Source organism: Phyllostomus discolor, chromosome 7 (assembly GCF_004126475.2).
Source record: "Phyllostomus discolor isolate MPI-MPIP mPhyDis1 chromosome 7, mPhyDis1.pri.v3, whole genome shotgun sequence".
Taxonomy (NCBI): domain Eukaryota; kingdom Metazoa; phylum Chordata; class Mammalia; order Chiroptera; family Phyllostomidae; genus Phyllostomus; species Phyllostomus discolor.
Window position 1 is genome coordinate 9,164,867 of NC_040909.2, and position 21,336 is coordinate 9,186,202.

Below are 21,336 nucleotides of genomic sequence, written 5' to 3' on the forward strand. Positions count from 1 at the left end.
GCAGGCCTCTTTCCGTATCTGAATAACCATCCTTTGCCTGTCGTCACCGGCTGGGTGTCACTCATTGCAGGGGACCGATCCCTGGCTGATACAGGCTCGATACTTTCTGGGGTAACGTGTTGGGATCAGTTGGAACACATTGTCCCTCCCTGTCATCCACCCCCCAGATGTCATGCCTTTTCCGTCTTAACTAAGCACTTACTGTGCCCTGTGGCTGTAACTTCCGCAGTTTGATATGTGACGGCAAAACCTAGCGTGAAGTTTTTTCCTGCTTTCCACTTCCATGGACAGAAGATGTGTTCCTGCCATAGATCTCAGCAACCACAGCAAATGATGTTTTGTCTTTCCTTATTAAGTTGAGAACTCTCACTTCTTTATACTTAAAGGAAGCACTTTATGTCCTTGTTTCGGCACGTCCGGATTGCCAGCATCACTACTCTTGGGCTCCGGGGCCGTTGTTGGTAAAAGAAGGGGGTGCCTTGAACACCAGCACTGTGAGGCCGAGACAGCCCGCCTGATGAGGGAGACGGCTACTGGGTGACTAGTGGGTGGGCGGAGTGTGCAGATTGGGTGGGTACTCCGGACAAAGGTGGCTCCGGCCTTGGGCAGGACAGAGCGGGGCGGGGTGAGATTTCATTACGCTACTCAGATGGCACACCAGTTAAACTCAGGTACCGTGTCCGGAGTTTCCACTTTGTGTTTGCAGGCTGCGGCGGGCCCCAGGTAACTGAAACCGCGGAGAGTGAAACTGCAGATGCGGGGGGGTCCTCTCCTCTGCACACATACCAGTGTCAGTGCTTTTCATTTCGTCCGTGTTTTAATCCGCTTTCCACCCTAATGCTGGGGATAAAGCCAAAGGAACTGCCTTTTCGTGGCTCCCCAGTTTTTACATGAAAGAGTCGTATTAGGTAAAAGAGTATTTTATTTGCAAATAATAAACAACACTCAGCGCTGACTTGGAAAATAGTTGTTTACTCACATAGCCGAGACGTCCAGGACTTGTGCCGGCCTCAGACAGACCTGCACTTGGGTCGGGTCGGGGTTTTCTCTGCAGAACGGGGGCGGGTTTGGGTCCCCCTCGCCGCCTCTCTGCTCGGCCTCCCTCTGCGCGGCTTTGTTCTCAGAAACGCTCTTTCTTGTTGGCAAAAGGCTCCCAGGCACCGATCCTGGAAAACTAGTGGGTGGCTCTTCCGGTAGCCCTGGTGATATTTTGAGGAAGGACAATAATTTAATCTTGTTAAATCCCTTGTAATACCTGTGTCCCAGGTGCTGCTCATCAGAGCTGTTGTGTGATAGGAATGGAAACTCAGTCGTAAGAATAAATATCTCATTGAAATAGAGATTAGTTACGGTTGTCAGAGAAACAGAACAACTAGGATGCGTATATCTACAGAGAGAGACAGAGAGATTTATGGGAAGGACTCGGCTCTCGCGTGTCTGGAGGCCGAGAAGTCCTGAGATCTGCAGCTGGCAGGCTGGAGACTCGGGAGGGCCGATGGTGCTAAGTAGCTGTGGGAAACCTGACAGGCCGGCCCCCCAGAAAGGCTAACATTTCTGTTCTGGCCCAAAGGCAGCCGAAGAGCCGTGTCCCGGCTGAAGGCAGTGGGAGCAGGAGGAGCTCCCTCTCACTCAGCCTTTCCGTTCTGTTTACGCCTTCAGTTTAATTATTTATTTTTTTAGGATGATTATTTTTATTTTTATTATTTTTTAAGATTTTATTTATTTATTTTTAGAGAGGGAAGGGAGGGAGAAAGAGAGAAAGAGAGAAAGATCAATGTGCGGTTGCTGGGGGCCATGGCCTGCAACCCAGGCATGTGCCCTGACTGGGAATCGAACCTGCGATATTTTGGTTCGCAGCCAGCGCTCAATCCACTGAGCTACGCCAGCCGGGGCTTTACGTCTTCAGTTTAATTGATGAAGACCGTCCCCATCAGGGAGAACAATCTGCTTTACTTAGTCCTTCGACTCAAACATCAACCTCCTCTGGAATCGCCCTGGTAGACACACCCAGAACAGTGTACGAGCAAATGTCTGGGCATCCTGTGACCCCGTCACGTGGATACATAAGACTCACCATTACTGCATCTATCATAAATACCATAAATGCCTGACTTTACAAATGATGAATTAATATCTAAGGCCCGTTACCGTTTCTCAGTGTACATGCTTTCCTTTCTGAAGAGATGAACTTCAGTTACAAACATTTGGTTAGTGCCTGTTGTATGTAGAGGATTATAACATCACAGGGAGACGGTACTGGGGTTAGACCTGGGTGTGGCTGGGGAGAAAAGGAGAGGGTGCCCTGGGCAAGAATGGGGAAGACCAGGGCGTGGAGGAGGCCGAGCCGCGGGCAGTAAGCAGGCAGATAGCTGCAAGTGGGAGTCCCAGGAAGGAAGGAAGCTCCGAAGAGAGTGTTTTCTCCCTTCACCGGCCCGTTTGCTCACCGATGCTGACTGACGGAGTCTTATGTCACTGGCACGTTTCCCGTTCACGGGAACATAATAACGGCCAAGCTGGGCTCAGCCTCTGCCTTTGTGGAGTGTGCTGTTGGGTAGGGCCAGATATTTCAGAAATCAATCATTTTTTTTTAAGATTTTATTTATTTATTTTTTAGAGAGGGAAGGGAGGGAGATAGAAAAATCAATGTGTGGTTGCTGGGGGTCATGGCCTGCAACCCAAGCGTGTACCCTGACTAGGAATTGAACCTGCAACACTTTGATTCGCAGCCCGTGCTCAATCCACTGAGCTACGCCAGCTAGGGCAGAAATTAATAATTTTTTTAACTGGAGAAATTTGTCAATCCTGCAAGTAAACACGTTGACTTAAATATAAATTAAGTAAGACCCTGTGAGCCTACTCAGTGCTCATAGACCTGCCCCCTCCGGAGCCATTCTTTGCACTTACTGTTCCTTTGCTTTCGAGTTTCACTGTTCACTCATCTGAGTTCCTAAAGTTCAGGGTTTCCCCAGATTGTACGAGCTCAGGATACTATTCCCCACAGCCTATCTGTTAATATCTCCCAGAACTCTCTAGTGTTCCTTTGATCAGAATTTTGAAATACTACTCAAGGGCGTTTCCATTAATGCCAAGAGCAAGAAAAGGATGCTCACCCTCAAATTTTTAACTCTGACTTGACAAGCATTAACTAATGTTAATACACTCAGTGGCTTAGATGAGCACCTGTTTGCTAGGTCTTGCTCTGTAGGTGAGAAGCCTACAGAGATGCAGCGTGACTTTGGCTGTTTGCCCAGGAGCTCATGCCGCAGAAGTCAGGGGTCTCTCTGCTGGGACGAGCCCCTGTGTGAAGGCTCCAGGAGAAATCCGCTTCCCAGCTCACGCAGGCTGTGGGCAGAATGGTTTCTCACAGCTTGTATTAGTTTCTTAGGGCTGCTGTAACCCATGACTGCAAACCGACTGGCTTAAAACTGCAGAGATTCACTCTTTTCCTGATTCGGGAGGCCTGACGCCTGAAATCCTAGAGTCAGCAGCGCTGGCTCCTTCAGAGACTCTAACATAGAGCCCGGGCTTCTCCACGCCTCTCTCTGGTGGCTGCCCCAGCCCTGGGTCACGGCCGCGGCCCTCCAGACTCTGCCTGTCTTCCCTCTGCCTTCTCCTCTGTGTGTGTGCTCAGGCTTGCTGTGCCTTTCTCTTACAAGGACATCTGTCATCATACGTAAGGCCGCCCAAGTTCAGGACGACCTTATCTCGAGGTCCTTGACTACAGCCACAAAGACCCTTCCCCCAGACAAGGTCACACTCACAGGTCCTGGGAACCACCAGCCAACCAGTGCTTAGCTGTGGAACGGGAGTCCCTGTCCTGTGCTGTCTTGCGTTCCTGTAGCGGCCCTTCCGTCTGTCAGTCAGCAAGAGTGTGCCAACGCCCCGCCCCCATATTTGCAGTTTCTCCCTCAGCTCGAGGGGACTCTGCTCGTTAAAGTTGGTGACATTGGTCATCGGTAACCAGGTCTCGTGGTTGGAATACACTTGTATTTGGATCTTGGTCCCGCCATTCCCTTGGTTCCTGTGCCCTCACTTCCCTCCTCCCCCCTTCTTCTTTCAGCTTCTCCCCCTCTCTTCAATGTAGGTGAGCACCGGTAACATCACTGAGTTACCTGCATGATTAATGCGAAAAAGTTTGTCTTCTGGGAAGAAGGATAGCCACACATACTCCGAAAATGACCATGACTTCTTTTCCAGTAGAGAGACTGGATTTAATTGTCAAGGTTCATGCAGAAGAGAAGAGGGAATACTTAATAGAACTTAAGCCCAGAGTGACCTTATTAATTAAAAATTGGCGCCTCTCAGAAGCTTCATATCAAAGTCATTATCAGTGAGATCTTAGTATTGAAAGTAGTCTTTCACTGTTTGAATGTTTTATTTAATTTTTTTTTGAGATTTGTTACATAAGGTGAGGGCACTTCTCGTTCAATATTTAGCTGTCGACAGGATTAGGTTCTTCACTGGGAAACACACCATTGTTATTCTTGGGGAAGAGGACATGTTAGTGTGTGTACCAATGTGCTATGCTGTGTGATTGTGCCTGTGAGACGGGAAGCCCTGCCTCCCCCCTCCTCCCCCAGACTCTGCCCGTCTTCCCTCGGCCTTCTCCTCTGTGTGTGTGTGTGCAGGCTTGCGGTGCCTTTCTCTTACAAGGACATCTGTCATCATATGTAAGGCGGCCCAAGTTCAGGACGATCTTATCTCGAGGTCCTTGACTACGTTCACCTTGACCCTCCTGCCTTCCCTCGGGAGGCTGTGAGCCGGGTGGCAGCCGTGGGGAAAACGTGCCGTGCAGTTGGCCTTTGGTAGCCTGGAACCACTTTGTCAGCAAGGACCTTAGTTTTCGTATTTTCTTTTAGCTTTGAGTGTATTGTATTTCTCTTAAATTCTAGAGAGAGAGAAACATCGGTCTGTTGATCCACTTACTGGTGCACTCATTGGTTGCTTCTTGTATGTGCCCTGCCAAGGGGATCGAATCCATAATTTGGGCGCATTGGGGTGATGCTCGAACCAGCCGCCGGGCCACACGGCCGGGGCAGCATGTTGCGCTGAAGGGAGATCATGCCGCTGTAAGTGTGCTAACAGTACTTATTGTGCCAGTACGGCAGTCAGCGTCTCCCTCCTGGGGCAAGCGAGCACCGCCTCTGCCTTTCGTTGGTCTCCTGTGACCTGTGCGGTTACCAGGGCCACACGCACTGACTTTGTGAATCGTTAAGGCTCTGTTGTGCAGAATCTGAGGATTATTTTCCTTACAAATTAGAATGGTCTTGCCCTTAGATGGCAACACAGCTGTACAGTGGTTCATCTGTCTTTGGAATAATGTCCAGCAAAAGTCACGCGTTTGGTTTCTGTGCCGGAGGTTCAAGGGACAGTTTGTGGTTCTGTATTGCATCGCTTAACTATGTGTGTTTTGTGTTAAAACAGGTGTGAGTTTAGCCATCTTTGATGGTGACCAGAATAGAAAGGAGTGTTTCATTTTCAGCCTTTCCTTAGAAAAATTTTTTTTGCAGATAAAATTTAAGTCATGCCCTGGCTGGCATAGCTCAGTGGATTGAGCACGGGCTGTGAACCAAAGCATCGCAGGTTCGATTCCCAGTCAGGGCACGTGCCTGGGTTGCAGGCCACAGCCCCCAGCAACTGCACATTGATGTTTCCCTCTCTTTTTCTCTCTCTCTCCCTTCCCTCTCTAGAAATAAATAAATAAAATCTCAAAAAAGAAATAAATGTCAAAAAAAATTTAAGTCACAAATATTGTTGCACCGGAAAGAAGTACGGTAATGTTCTGCTTTTTTCCTTTTACCTAATTTTTTTATGTTTTGACTGTATACCTAAATCAGTGCATTTAGGTGCAGTGATTCCCCCCCCTTGATTTGAATAATTTAGTTAGATAAGATTAAATATTTTTTCATCTTTGATCAGGATCATTTTAGTACTTTAAGTTTTTGGAATAATGTTTTATAAATATATTTTTTATTTATTTCTCTCTTGCTGTCATGCTGTTTAGGCCTTCTCACCCAAGATTATGTGACTATTTACACATTTTAGTATTCTAATGTTGTTGAAGTTTTTTACTTAGATTTTTAATTTATTAACAATACGTGTTTGTAAGATATGAGCTGACGGTTCTAACTCCCTATTACTTTAACTTATATGCGTATTCTTTTTTTTTTAAGATTTTATTTATTTATTTTTGGAGAGGGGAAGGGAGGGAGAAAGAGAGCTAGGGCTTATGTGCGTATTCTTGATCCCTCCCTACACATAATGATTATTGTGGTTTTATAAAGTACTTTAGCTTTTATTTAGACTCTTCCTCCTTGCATTTCTCCTAAAGTCTCTTGGATATTCTGGAATACTCTTCTCCCCCTAATTCTCAGAAACCTCCATGGAGCTGTGAAATGTCAGGGTGTGGCTTGATACCTGCAGAGTGGACCTCCACGGGATAGGGTGCCCCCCCTTCCCCCCAATGAGACAGGTGCTTCTTTGCACTTGGCCAATTCTTCGGTCACATCCCTGGAATACAGCCTCTCAGTGGTCCGGAGATATTTAGGTAGTCGTTTCAATTTTCTGCCAGCCTGCCTGGCTGGGCACTGGTTCCTGCTGGTGCTCGACAAGATGGGGAAGACTCCATCCTTTGGGCCCCTGAATGGGATATTTAGATGTTCCCTTTCCTTTGGGATGGATGTGAACCTAGGATGCATGGCTTTTCCTGCCCGGCTTCCAGCCGACGGGGACCTAGCAGAGGCCCCTTATTTGGGGAGGATCCTGGAGGTGGAAGAGTGGGGTCTTGGAGTGCTATCTGGATGGTGTACTCTTCACTTGGCAGTGACCTCAGTCTGTGGCCAGGCTTGGGGCACATGGAGTGGTCCTCTCCAGCCCCTGACCATCAGCACGGGTCAGCGGCTCACTGGTCACCCTCCTTCGGAGCCATTTCAGGGGCCTGGGTTTATCATTAGTTTTTTGTTTTTTTCTTTCTGCCAGGTGGCATTCAGAGCAGTGTGAGATCCCATTGCCATCAGTTCAGCTGCTTTATCTGTCTTTGGAAGAGAAGCTGAATCCATCACAGCATTCTTTTGGCAAGTTCTTGCTGACTATTACAAACCTCTCTTTGACTGAACTAAAATGCATTCAAAATATTCAATGTTTGTATTCTAAATATATCCGTTATGACTTTTATATGTTTTTTCCCCCCAAGGGGAGAAAAACATAACAATAGTCTTTGCAAAAAATTCTCATGCATGGGCTGGCATAGGCTCATTCTTCCCTCCCATTTCAGGGTTAGAGAAGCTCAGACAACCTCAAGACATTTGTATTCCAGTCAGTGATGTCTCCTCAGTGTCCCTGTTTACATGTAGATTCTACCTACTTGTATTCTAGCAGATTCAATTAAAAAAAGTGAAATTTGTTTAAAAATGTTTTATGTGTTCTGCTATTGAGATATTCTCTAGCATATCTCATATCTCTAGATAACATATCTCTAGATATGTCTCAGAAGTTGTCTGCATTTGGTTTAGCGTCTTCCACGCAGGCACGTAAGGAGATCACGTGGGAAGCTCTGTAAAATCCCTGGGCTATGGTCCTTTCCCCATTGCTCCAGCTCATCTGGGAGTGGGGCGGGGAGCTGGGCGTCTGGGGCACCTGAGCGACTCATCGGAAGTTTCTCACCCCCATTTTAATGGAAATTCTCTGCCTGGCAGTTTCAAAACACTGGTAAGCCGTAAAAGGGCTCATTCTTCTCTTGTCTTTTGTTGATGCCGCACTGCAAACTCAGCACTGGTCAGTTTTTCTGCTAAGGACGCGTGTCCTGAAGGGTTCATTCAGAGGCGTGCAGTGTTCAAATCCTGTACGTTACAGAGAAATGGGCCCTTGACCACCTTCTGGATGGTAACTTTGGTGCCTTTGGAATATATCCTGCCTACTAAGAGGGTCTCAGTATACATGGGGCCTTGAATCATGCCGTATAATTTACATTAACTATGTGCCTCACAGTCAGGGCCTCGGGCCGCACCTTATCAGTGTGACCTCTGGAGGGGCTGGAGACTGAGTAATGGGGTGAACCACACAGGCACCCCCTGCCTCTGTGACTGACCCCTAATGAAACCCTGGGCGCCAGGGCTCCAGGGGGCTGCCCTGGCTGGTGGCGGTCCACACAGGTGTCACACCTGGTTGCTGGGAGGTGTGAGTCCTGTCCACACAATTTCACTTCGAGGGGACAGCTCCAAGCTTGTGCCTGGCCCCTCCTGGGCTCCACCTTATGTGCCTTAAAAAATTTTTACTTATTTATTTTTAGCTAGAGGGGAAGGGGGACAGAAAGAGAGAGAAACATCAATTGGTTGCCTCTCCCATGCCCCCCACCCCCCACAACTGGGGACCTCGCCTGAAACCCAAGCATGTGCCCTGACTGGGAATCAAACCAGCAACCCTTTGGTTTGCAGGCCAGCACTCAGTTTACTAAGCCACACCAGCCAGGGCCACCCTATGTGCATGTCATCATTGCTGATTTTAATCTGTATCCTTTCACTGTAAATTAGCCATAATCCAGAGTATAACAGCTTCTCTGAGTTTTATGAGTTCTTGTGGCAAATCATCGAACCAGAAAGTAGTCTTTGGTACCGCTGACTTACGATGATAAGAGCTTTTTATTTTATAAGACTATTAGAGAAAAGAATAATGATTTCTCTCTAGTATGAGAAGAGTTGTTCCTTTTAAAAATTTTGCTTAAATTGGATGTTAAATTTTATGAATACATTTTTATCACCTCTAAAGATGTTTCCTTGAGTTTTATTTTGTTCACATGATAAAATGCACTGTTCTCCTAAATCCGAGATTTTTCATTTCTAAAACTGCTTGTGCTTGGTTGTGCTCCTTATTTAAATATACTGTTCTCTTCAATTTATTAATATTTTATGATTTTGTTATGAGTGATTTGGTATTGTCTTTTATCATACGTGGACAAATGTTTTAACTGCTATAATTTAAAAGTGTTTTATAAGAAGACTTTCTAAAGTGTGGTACTTCCCGCCCCCTTAAACACGGCACTGCACAGTTTACCGTCTTCCTGACTCACCGCCCGCGTTGTGAACATGACGGGGTGTAATGGGCCCTCTGGTCCCGTTGCGGTAAGAGCAGCTTCTTCCTCTACGCTAAGCGCTCCCCAGACTACTCTCTGTTTGGGATTTGTGGGTTTGCTTTCTTTTGTTTTTCCTACGCTTTCAAGTCCCACTTGTAATTCTCAGGTTGCCTTTCTGTAACAGCCCCTCCCCTCCCTTTTCTTGGCTCCTTTTTAACCGCTGTGGGCTTAGAGACGGCATGATTCAGCTTGTTATGGAGTGATTTCCAGAATGAGAGTAAAGAGGCCCTGAGTAAGAGCCCACAGCCCTGTTTTCCACGTGAGAAGTATCTGCTTCGTGTCGTGGATTTTTAAATACACTTTTTGGATTTTCTGGGGATAGTTAGCTCCCTCTTTAGTTGTTGGTTGTTCCAAGTGCTTAAGTCATAAAGTTGATTGGTTAGTTTTTTTCATCTGCCTGTCTGTCCATCTACCCATTCGTCCATCTGTCTACCTACCCATTTACACATCTATCCATCCATCCATCTGTCCATCCATCCATCCACCCATTCACCCATCCTACCATCCATCCTTCCATTCACCCATTCATCCGCCCATCCATCCATCCATCCAACCACCCACCCACCCACCCACCCATCCATCCATCCAACCACCCACCCACCCACCCACCCATCCATCCATCCAACCACCCACCCACCCATCCATCCACCCATCCTGCTATCCATCCTTCCATCCATCTATCCATCCATCCATCCATCTAACCACCCACCCACCCACCCACTCATCCAACTACCCACCCACCCACCCATCCATCTACCCATCCATCCATCCAATCAAGCATCAGCATGGTGCTCTATACTGGATAGCTTAACCTAGTAGGTCGACACAGTATGTAACCAGCCTCTGCCTAGCAAATAATAGCATGGGAGCGCAGTCTGAACTTTTTTTGTGGGAACTTTTGAGAAAGACCTTTTGAGTTTTATTTTCTCTGGTAATAACTTTCATTTCAGATTTTTAAGTTTCAATTAGAAAAATGCTATGGGGAAGAGTTAACATGACAGGCCTGAGACCGCCATCCTTCAAAAGGCCTGCTTGCAAGGATGGCCCATGGCTGGCACAGGAGAACCTGGCCCTTGGAGGGCGCTCATGTGACCTTGACCTTGACCTGCCGAGGGCAGTTTGCGGAGCCTGGACTGTCGGTGTAGACGGTGTGTTTGCACTGGATGCTCGCTTTCCATCAGGGAGCCTCAGGTTTTGATACTTGGCAGACAGTGAACACCTTGGTCGCTTGAGACTCTGACGGGCTTCCGTGGGCAGAAACCTCACCACGTGTGCTGCATGGTTGTGGCTGGGGGGGAGAGAGCTCTGGGCCACCCGCGTGGGAGAGGGGGAGCCCGAGCGGCTCTGTGCCCAGTGTCCTCCAGGCCCGCCTGCGCCTTCTCCCTTCTGATTCGTCCGGGGTCTTTGCTGTGTTGCTCTACAGTCGCCCCCTCCTCTCTGTGGCTTCACTTTCCACACTTGCAGTTACCCGTGGTCAACCACGGTCTAGAAATGCTAAAAGAAAAATTCCAGGAATACACAGTTCATAGGTTTTAAGTTGCGTGCCATTCTGGTAGCATGATGAAATCTTGCACTGTCCGCCGGGATGTGAATCACCCTTTGTCCGGTGTATCCACTCTGTCATGCTGCCGGCCTGTGAGCCTCTTAGCAGCTATCTGGGTTTTCAGATTCACCGTCCCTGTGTCACAGTGCTGGTGTTCAAGGCACCCTTATTTTACTGATAATGGCCCCCAAGTGCAAGAGTAGTGATGCCGGCAATTTGGACATGCCAAAGGGTAGCTGTAAACTGTATTTATTTATGTATAGAAAAAATTGTGTATGTGGGGTGCAGTACTATTTGTGGTTTCAGGCATCCCAGGGTTGGGGCTGGGGGGTTCCTGGAATGTGTCCGTTTTGGATGGGGGGACATTGAGCTAAATCCTCACTGTGACTATGACCATATGTGAGTCTCTGAGTCCTCTAGCACACCTCTGAATGTGGGGGTGGTCTTGGGGACCCCTGGCCTCAATGCCTAATGTTAAGATTTCCTACAGTTTGTGCAGCTCAATACTCATTGCTTTATATAGATCGTCTCATTGACGTTTCCCAAGAATCCCGGGAGGTCGTTCTCTGCCCTCTCCAGAGCTGCAAGTGCACATCCTGTGGCTCGCTCGTTCATCTGAAGGTTCTTCCAATCACTCTGCCGTTGCAGGTACGAGCCCATCCTCACGGAGCCTGACCCGGTACCGGCGTACGCTCTGAAGCTGCTGGTGGCCATGACTGAGCACAGCCCCGCCTTCACCAGGTACGCTCACTCCACGTTGCCCTTCCGTGTTGCTCATCTCAGAGATGAATTTTATATGTTTCGAAAATGTTAAAGATGATGAGATTCTGAAAGTGTGGCAGTTGAGTTACCCAGGTGCTCATTTTTCATGTTTTATGGTTTGTAATATCTGTCGTTTGTGCTGTTTTGGATCTCGTCTTATTGTTATCCCTTCCTGGAGTTTGCATCCTGTGGAATTTTTGATGCTTTAAAATGGCAAATTCTTGAAAGAGAGAAAACTGACACATATCCTTTTCAAATGTCAATTGCGCCTCACTGCATTGAATCTTTTATTAAACCTATAGTGTTTATGGATGATCACTTTAAAAGGATATGTGTCACCCATCCTGATTTTGGAAAGTGCCTAAGACGGTAGCTTATTAACCCGTGTCATTTTCCCCGGTGACTTGGTAGCAGTGGTTTGCAGGCAAGACGAGGTGTAGCTTGAGAGTAGAATTCCTGTAGTGATATGGGCAAATAGATTTCTTTTTTAAAAAATGTATATTATTTATTTATTTATTTATTTATTTATTTATTTATTTATTTTTGGAGAGGGGAAGTGGGGGAGAAAGAGAGAGAAAGAAACATCAGTGTGTAGTTGCCTTTCCCGTGCCCTCCCACTGGGGACCTGGCTGGCAACCCAGGCATGTGCCCTGGCTGGGAATTGAACTGGTGACCCTTTGGTTCACAGGCTGGCACTCAATCCACTGAGCCACACCAGCCAGGGTTCAAATCGATTCCTAGTCATGTAAAAATAACCATGAACCATTTGTTATAAGTTTAACTTGTTTATTGGATTCTTCAGCATTACGTTCTTTGAAGGATACTCATCTTAATTTGGCATTAAGAGTTTAGAGTACTAAGTAATAACTATTGGAACATTAAAGCATGCTATGTCAAGTGAAATATTTATTATTTTACTGTGTTTATTCTTATGGGATTCGTAGTGGATAAAGAAGCCTTCAGAAGCTCAGTCATAGAACGATGGAGAATTTATTGTTCCTCTTAAATAAGGAATAAGAGCCTGATCAAATAAATCTCCATTGTACCTGACAGGGATTTTCTTAAAAGGCACTATGGCCCTGTGAATCTGGCTTATTATTGGGTTGGTAGCAGAAAGGGAAATTGTTTGCGACACCAGTTCAAGTTTACTGTTAGGAGGAGTGCATTAAACCCTCCCTGAGCTCTGCCCTTTTCTCGCGCCTTCATTTTGCAGCAAGTCGCGCTGCACCGTTGCTCACAGAGAGGGCAGCCCCCCTGTAGTTCGTGTCTGTTAAGAGGTAATCAGTTTCAGCAAATCTTCCTCAGCAAACAAATTAAATTTTAACTTGAGTTCTTTTGGAGCAACATTTAGCTCTTTTCCTGAATTGCAAAAAAGAAAGAAAGAAAGAAAGAAAGAAAGAAAGAAAGAAAGAAAGAAAGAAAGAAAGTTAGTTTATCTCTTACCTAAGAATTATCATTTTATTTTGCTTGGAAATATTAGAGCTCAAGTACCATTGTCATTACTTTACTGCAAGAGGTCCAGCCCAGGCTATCCGGGTGTGAATTGAAGGTCAAGATTTCACGTATCCTGAGCATTCAAACAGTGGGTATTACAGCCAGCAACACCATCAGCTCGTGGCGTCCCGACTGTAGAAATAACAAACAGAGTCTCTTGGTACGATCAGAGTACCTCCTCAAGTCTGGAAGAATCCCTTCCTACTGTTTGGCAAGCGTTAGCATCACAGTTCTCTTGCCGTGTCTGCAACTTTCCTCTGGGGATTTACTGGGGTCACTGACCATTTTAGAATTAGCGAAGTATGCGTGCTGCCAACTTTTGCTGTTGCTCATCTGCTCTGAATAACTCATGCGTTGTCCGTGAACGTCTTCCATACACCCGCCCCTGTCAGTCGGCTCAGGGACGCGTGGAGCCCGACAGAACGGAACGTGACACGCGGCCCGAAGCACAGGCGCCCGGTCTCACGTCTCAGCACGAATTCCTCTTCCGTATCCAGTCTTGGGATTTGCGGCGGCGGCAGTTACTGGTCGGGATCCATTACAGTGTCTGCTGCCCAGACAGGGCCGTGGTCCTGTAATGAAAGAGCGTGAGAGCTGCCAGACTAAACAGGGGTCTGAGCTTCCAGTGCTCCGTGACTTCCTAGGCACGCTTTCATTGCCGCCTCCCACATGTGTCGCCAGTTAGCCGTCTCCGCCGTAGTGAAGTCGCAGGAAAGAAGCCCAGACGTGGTTCCTCAGGGAGGTCAAGGCCTCTGAGGCTCCCTGTGCCCTTCTTCCTGTGGCGGGGGGAGGGGGGGGACAAATACAGCCTAGTCCAGCTGCTTGCAAAGCACACAGACTCCGTTTCCGTGTCTTGAAATTCTAAAGGAAGACAGGCCCAAAGGGAAAGTGGGCAAAGGAATGAAAAGGCCATTTCGAACAATAAACATGAAAGAGAGTGGCCTTGGGTAGTGATCAAAGGAAGTTCCATTAAAATAATAAAAAGATCAAACTGGTGGAGTTAATATTTTTACATTAAATGTATCGGGGTAACGTTGGCTAACAGCATTGCATGCGTGCATTTCAGGTGCGCAGCTTCGTAGGACAGCACCTGCCCACTTGGGCGTGAGCCCCGCTGCCCACAGTCTCGTCCCTGTCCGTCACCGCAGGGTCTGTTTTCGCACAGCACCGTCGAGAGTCCAGGGAGTCGTGCACGTTCATAAATGAGTGCGCCTCTGGCGGCGAGCAGACTGCCAGTGTGCAGTAAACTCGAAATGCTCTTTGACTCCACTTCTATGACTGTATCAGAAGAACACAGTAAAAGAGGTGCACCGTATTTATATACAAGGACGTTCATTAAAACAGTATTTAAAACAATAATAGTAAAGACAGCTAGTCTCCGTCTTCAAAGAGCACGTCTTAGGGACCAGACGGGCCGGCCGCCTCGTGTGCCCAGGCTCTCGCTTCCTCCCCGGGGCCACCGAGCGAAGTGGGCGGAGACACGCGTCTGTGTTCCCGGAGCACAGAGCTGGGACAGTTGAGGGAGGGCTTGAGCGCATCGGAAGTGAGCCCTCAACCACAACGTGCGTTTGCTTTCTAAAGAGTGCTGGTAAAAAGTGGCACCTAAGGATTCCCTCCAGAGGACGGGTTACAGACGCGGTTGGATAGGAAACTGAGTAGGTGCGAAAGGTTTTTAACAAACCCCAATACATGGATTAGGATCGGAACGCGTTCTCCCACCCCGTATCCTGATACAGTATCTCTGACAGGCTCTTAAATTAGGCGGATTCCAGTTCGCGTCCCAGACGCGTTGCTGGCTTTGGAAGGGATGCTGAGCATTTGCCTCCCCAGGCTAAGCTTCGGTGTCTTTCTCTGTAAAATGGACTTGACCTCGTAGGGTCGTTAGACATTCAGCGAGGCGTGGCTGTCCAAATGACACAGAGCACGTGCACGAGAAGTGGTAGCTATGTGTCGTAAAGATGAGATCGACCTACGTCCTGCGTGAGTAGAAGACAGACAAGTAAGTAATACATCAAAACTTAGTAATGATTTTCTTACAGTGCTGGGATTGTATTTCCTTTGTAATGTTCTTCCACTTTCAGGACATACCACTCAATAAAATATATTCCATGCTTCTGTATGTTCACACTGTATAAATTATTTTGTATAAGTAGCCACATAAAGTTATGATGATTTTTAATAATTTCTGTAATCAGGAGAGACCCCCCCCCACTTGGGAAGCACCCCCCCTCCTACACACACACAGGCTGGTGGTCCTCACTGGATGTTAACACTGGTGGCAGTCCGTAACCCAGCTGCAGTTTTCATGGTCGGCAAAGCGGCTCTGGGGTCAGTGGATTTGAGTGGCTCATCCCTCCCTGTTCTTGTCTGTGAGCACCGTGGTGCCATGGACGGGTCTTAGAGACCGCTCCTGGAGTGAGCCAGGGGACACTAACGTCATTCAGTGAAAGGAAAGTATACTTTATAGGGGCTGGGACTGAACCTCTGACCTGAACATTAAGGAGGGTGAGCAGGGGGTGAAGCTGTTCGTCTTGACCCTCTTTTCTTTCACCCCCATCAACACTCTGGCTTCCTACACCCCATGGACACCGAGACCCCCAGGTGGTCGTCTTCCTGCTAGCCCTTTCAATGGGGGCACGCCTCAGGGTCCCGCTCTCAGCCTGTCCGTCACTGTTCTTCCCAGACGTAACTCGTGCTCCCGCCTCCCCTAGCCTTTCCTCCCCGTGCGTTGCCTTACAGCGGCTTGGAGCCGTCGGGGTCACGGACTCCGAAGCCCATCAGCTGTGCTGCCTTGGGTAAGACTCGACGTTCGTTTACTTCTCTGTGGAATAAGGTGAAGCGTATCTAACTCATGAGGGTTTTTTCTTTGTCTTTTTTTGTCAGGACCCAGCGAGTTAGCGCAGGCCCAGCGCCGAGTCACTGCGTGGTCCGTGTTTACTGCTGCGTGGTTGCTGGTCACACGCGGCACTTGCACCGCCTGGGGTGGTTGTTAATGCAGCCCCGTGCACAGCATGTGATGAAGGCGCTCGGTCAACATTTATTAAACGGATGGGAGGGAAAAGAGGGGGTCTTAGCCGGATGTCAAGGAGATGCCACAGCAAAACTATCTCGCGTTTCACTGAGTAACAGGACAAAAAGGGACCGTAGAAAATGGGCGGCCCGGGACTTTCAGGCCCCTCGTGGCATCGGGAGGGAGGAGGGGCCAGAGACGTCTTGTGCGTGAGCTGCGCCCGCTGTAGCAGATCCTCAAGTCCGGCTGTCCCATCTCGCCCCTTCACTTCTGTGACAGAGACATCCCGTGGCCTCGTTCCATTCAGCATGTGTGTTATCACACGCCCACACTGGGCGTCTGTTGAGGTGTAATAGGTAGGAAAGCGTTTTGCGAATTGGTAATGTAAATGCAATTTCTTTCATTGCCATCTCAAATCTCCTTTCTATTGGAAAACACTTGCTTTTCACTTAAGCATGGTTTCCCTTACTGAAACTCATGTGTTTTGCATGCTGTGTTAGGCAGTGGGAGATTTTTGTACATCGGAGGTGCATTCTGAATGGCCTCATTTTCTCACTTAATTCTGAGACCTCAGCAGACGAAGCAGTCAGCTTTATAACTTGGGTTTAGTTATTTTTTTTTAAAAGTTAATTTATTTTTGGACACAGGGGAAGGGAGGGAGAAAGAGAGGGAGAGAAACATCAGTGTGTGGTTGCCTCTAGCCCACCCCCTACTGGGAACCTGGCCTGCAACCCAGGCACGTCCCCCGGCTTGGAATCGAACCAGCGACCCTTTAGTTCGCAGGTTGGCGCTCAATCCACTGAGCCACACCAGCTAAGGCAGATTTAGTTATTTGTATATTGTTTGTGTTTTTTGCCCCCTGGGGTGTAAACTTCAGGGAAGAAGTCTAGCGCTGGTGCATAGGAAGGATTCTATGGATCTTTGCAAAATGGCCAGATCTAAAAATTCTCTGTGCTAAAGCTGCTAAAATCTCAACGCTGCCCTTCTCCTTTCTGTGTGAAAAATAATTTTTTATCTGTGTACTTTTTATTAAGAAAACTCCTGCGATTCTGCGCAAGAGAATTAGCAAACACTGCAGGCGAGGGCGAACATTTCAAAGAGAAGCATTACAAATATCATTGCTGTCACGGCAGACATAGTGTCGTGCTACAGCTAAACATTATGAAACCATTTCTTTCTGAGCCTGATTTCACTGAACCAATAATTTGAAATTCAGCTGATGCGAGAGAGTTTTTTATTTAAAGATGACTGCTGGTCTACTGGACTGGCAAATTATGTAAGTCGTAAGAGATGAAAAAGCTTTGTTTTTAATCCAGTGCTCATTTATGAACAAATGCAAACTCTAAATCTCCTACCAGCCTTGTTGGAAATTCTTTTTTGTTTTAAAGTCCAGCATCTCTGTTTGGATTTCTACCCAAGTTAGCCAGAAGCAGCTTATTTAAAGAGTCGACTGCAAATTATTTTTTAAAAGGGAGGCATGGAGGAGATGGAATCGGAATGGAGGGCAAGCTCGGGCTTGTGGGGGACAAAATTCCAAGGTGGCCTGTAAGAGTCCCAGCCCCTGGTATGTGCACGCCTCCCCCCAGGCACTTAGGTAAACAGTAATTTAGCGTTTCTGTGAAGGGTTATTGGAGACTTGGTCAAGGTCTCAAACCAGCTGACCTAAAAATACAGGCTCAGAGGTGTGCCTGAGTAATCCTCTGAGCCATTCACATCCGTCTGGAGGTTGGAGACAGGGCAGACCACGAGGCCTGAAGCTAGAGAAGGATTCTTGCAGGTCTGCCTTTGCTGGCTTTTGAGAGGGAGGGGTCCACGAGACAGGGCGTGTGAGCAGCCTCCAGGATCTGAGAGGGACCCCCAGCTGACAGCCAGCAGGGAACTGGGGGCCCCACTCCCACTGCTGCAGGGAGCTGCATTCTGTCAACATCAAGAACGAGGTCGAAAAGGTTTTCCTTTCACCTGCAGCCTCCAGGTTAGAGCTTAGCCCAGCCACACCTTCCCTCCTGATGGCTGACCCTCCGAGCCCAGGGCCCGGCCTGGCCGAGCAAGACTTCTGCCCTCAGGATGTTGAATGGGTGAAGGGGTGTTGTTGCTCTAAGCCACCGAGTTTGTGGGCGTTTGCTGGTCAGCAACAGAAAATGAAGACGAGGTGCCAGTTGGGACTCCGGGGAGGGCTATCGTGACCTACGAACTGGTCTCTGTGGTTCTCGACTGCTGTCACTCAACCTGTGTGTCGGGAAGACACAGCTGTTAAAATGTCAGTGTGCAGCCAACCGGCACTGGCAGATTGAGTCTGTTTGCTAGGAGGGCTGCCCAGGTCTCCCTCCCAGCCACTTCCCTTCCGCTCCCCCATCGGGAGGTGACTTTCCATCTCCTCCACCTGAGTCTGGGTGGCCTTCATGACAGGCCTGTAACCATTTAGAATGCAGTGGGAGAGATCTTTTTTGTTCCAAGGCATGGTTAGGAGAGGCCCCGCAGCTCCCGCCTTGTTCTGCAGGAGCTCTCCCCTGGACCACGCCACGGGGAGAGGACAGCAGCAGGTGGCCAGCCCCCCTGGGCTCACTGAGCCTTCCTGGAGTCGTCCCGGCCCAGGTGCCGGACAGTCTTGGGACAGTTCCTCGCTCTTTCTTTGTCCTTCATGACGGCAATGCTCTTTAAGTGTACCGGGTAGCTGTTTTGTGAGAGCCCCTGAATCTGGGGTTATCTGATGTTTTCTCGCACTTAGATGGAGGTTCTGCGGTTTTGGTGCGAGCACCCCGAACATGGTGCTGCGCCCTCCCCAGTGCGTCTGGTCGGGTTGCACGTGACATCCGTGCGTCCTGTTCCGGGGCTGAGGGCCGTGTCCTCGGAGAGGTGGTGACTGCCAGTGTCTCCACGGGAAGTGTCTGTGGCAGGGGCACTTTGCGACTGTGCCTGTGTTCCGCGTTTTCACCATATTTTGGTGGGGTCAGGCCATTACACTGCCACAATTTTTTTTTTGTATCATTTAGAGGCAAAAGACAGAAACTTAATCTCAAATTTCTGCCATTGTCTTGTCACAGACCCAGGACAGTTTGCAGTCTGGCTCCGGACCGCGGACCATCATCCTTTGTGAAGCCAGGCTCTGGCCTCTCCCCTCCCCCCAGTTTCCCCAATACCGTGAGACTGGGGTCTGAATGGCAAACCCAGCTGTGTCTCCAGAGGCTCCCTGTAACCTTTAGGTGAAAACCCAACTTCTTAGCATGACATTCAAGGTGGCATCGTGTGCCTTCTTCATCTTCCCCATTGACCCCCACCACTTAGAAGGCGTGCCGCCTCCCCAAACCAGTGCACCAGCCTCCTCGCACGCCTCGCTGCCATCCCCATGGTCTTTCAAGGCTCCTGAACACTTCTCGTTAGCAGTCTGAGCTGGTGAGGTTTTCTCCGTGTTTATTCCTTATGGACTGTGCATCCTTCTCTGAAGGAGGTTAATTTTGTTTTATATTTATTTATCTGTTAAGTTACTCCACTTTGAGTTGGAGGGCGTGGATTTGGAACATATAAGATCAGTTCATGGCAAGGGCTCAGTAGTGTTCACCGTCAGTTGACTTCTAAGAAAGCTTCCTGGATCAGAAGTCTCCGGGTCCTAGGGAAGGTCTGCAATGACAAGGCGATTGCTGAGAAGCAGACACGGTGGGTAGAGAGGTCCTTTGGAGAGGACGGCGTCTCCTCTATCTATTCGGTCAGCTGCGGGGGGCAGGTTGGGGGCGGCGGGAGGGGTCTGGACCTCTGCTACTCGCTTGCCTCAGGGGCAGATAGGCAAGCGAAGTCCAGGCAGTTCAGCCCCACGAGGGACCTGGGCCCTCTCTGGACTTCGGGCCGCTTTCTTTGTCTTGGCCGCACTGAGCTGGGACATCCTTTGTCTTCCTGTCCCTGCACCTCCCCCTGGCTCTTTCCTCTGAATAGAGGAAATAGGGTGGGGGAGGGGAGGGGAGGGGTACTTCAGTTCCTTTAGCTCTCGTTCTTGGTTCATCGTCAAAGACTCTTAGGTTTTAAAGGAACGTTTTGGAAATGTTGACACTGGCTTGAAATTCAGCCCAACGCACTCCCGTAGCTCTTGGAGCAGAAGCAGCGTCACCTCCTTGTTCCCACTTTTCCCACCTGAGTTGCGTCTAGTCATTCACACCTACATACTGCCAGCCTTGCTTTGTAAGTGAGCCTTAGCGATCAAGCACCAAATAAAATTTTTAAAAACATTTCCCAACACCAGGACCGCATTTACTGTAGGCACGGGAGGGAGTCAGAATGCCAAATAACGTGTCCTCAAGATTTTCATAACTTCATCTGACACTTTCTAGCAGAAACAGCACCTCCTTTGTTAATAACACGAACCACAAACATGCAAAATTCCAGTGAATCTTCCAAAACAAAACCTGTGAGGAAAATCCTGTAAGCACATGCCATTTATCACTAAAGTTTACTGTTAAGAAGAAAAACACCACCTCCTTGCCCCTGCAAACAAAACAAAACAAAACAGAAACACGGTTGAGTAGTCCCGGGAATTACGTTGGAGAAGAGCCACAGATTTCAGTTCACGCATCTGGAACCGCAAGCAGCGCGAGCAGATGGCCGACTGAAGGAAGAAAAGTATTATAGTTACTATCTTCACAGTCCTCTGACGATTAGGAATCCTTTCAAAGAGATCTCTATTTAGTTTGCTTTTGGGTAAAGCAAAATTCAGACAATCCTCTTTGCTTCCCGTCCTCCAGGCTGCCCATGAACCACAGACATTTCGCTCCTTTGAACTTTAGGAAATGATGGGCTCATGTACAGTAACACGATCCTGGTGATTCGGGTTCGGGGGGCTGACCGCAGCAGAGCCCTGAAACCAGGTAGCTGCCTGTGCCGTGGTTTTCCGAGGTCAGCTCGGATGGTTGGAGACTCGCTGTCTGAATAATCGCTTTAGAACCAGCCCCCTCAGCTTCCTTCCTTCCCCAGGGCGAGCCTGGTCCTGGGGTCTGCAGAGGCCTGAGCACCGGGCCACCCTCCGGAGTGCCCGTGGAGGCAGAGGAAGAGAGCTCAGGGTGCTCTGGACCCACGCAGGGCCCGCTCTGGGTATCGGAGACCCGAGCCCCTAATGGGGCCCATGCTGGCGGGAGAGGAGGGGTTTCAAGTAAGGAAACCGAGTGTTTAAAATCAAGTGTTACGAATGCAGCGAAGACAAACGAACGCTGTTTCCATAGGAGTCTGCAGTGTGTGGGTTTCAGATGTTTTATCTGGAACTCACGGTGAAAGAAAAAGTGGTTTTTGTGTCACCACCCATACAGTGCACATACGGGGTGGGGCACGAGTGGGTTACAGTCCTGAGTGCGCAAAACACAGTTTGTTCTCGTGTCATTTCTTAATTATTGTATTATTTCCCATACCAACGACTGTAGTAAG

At 48.5% G+C, this 21,336-nt stretch overlaps 1 protein-coding gene across 1 annotated transcript in view; it reads left to right on the forward strand.

Moving 5' to 3' along the window:
• ULK4 (unc-51 like kinase 4) overlaps positions 1-21,336 on the forward strand; it is a 317,975-nt gene that overhangs the window by 112,980 nt on the left and 183,659 nt on the right. The window contains 1 exon segment of the mRNA XM_036030480.1: positions 11,319-11,411. Coding sequence (XP_035886373.1) covers positions 11,319-11,411 — 93 coding nt within the window.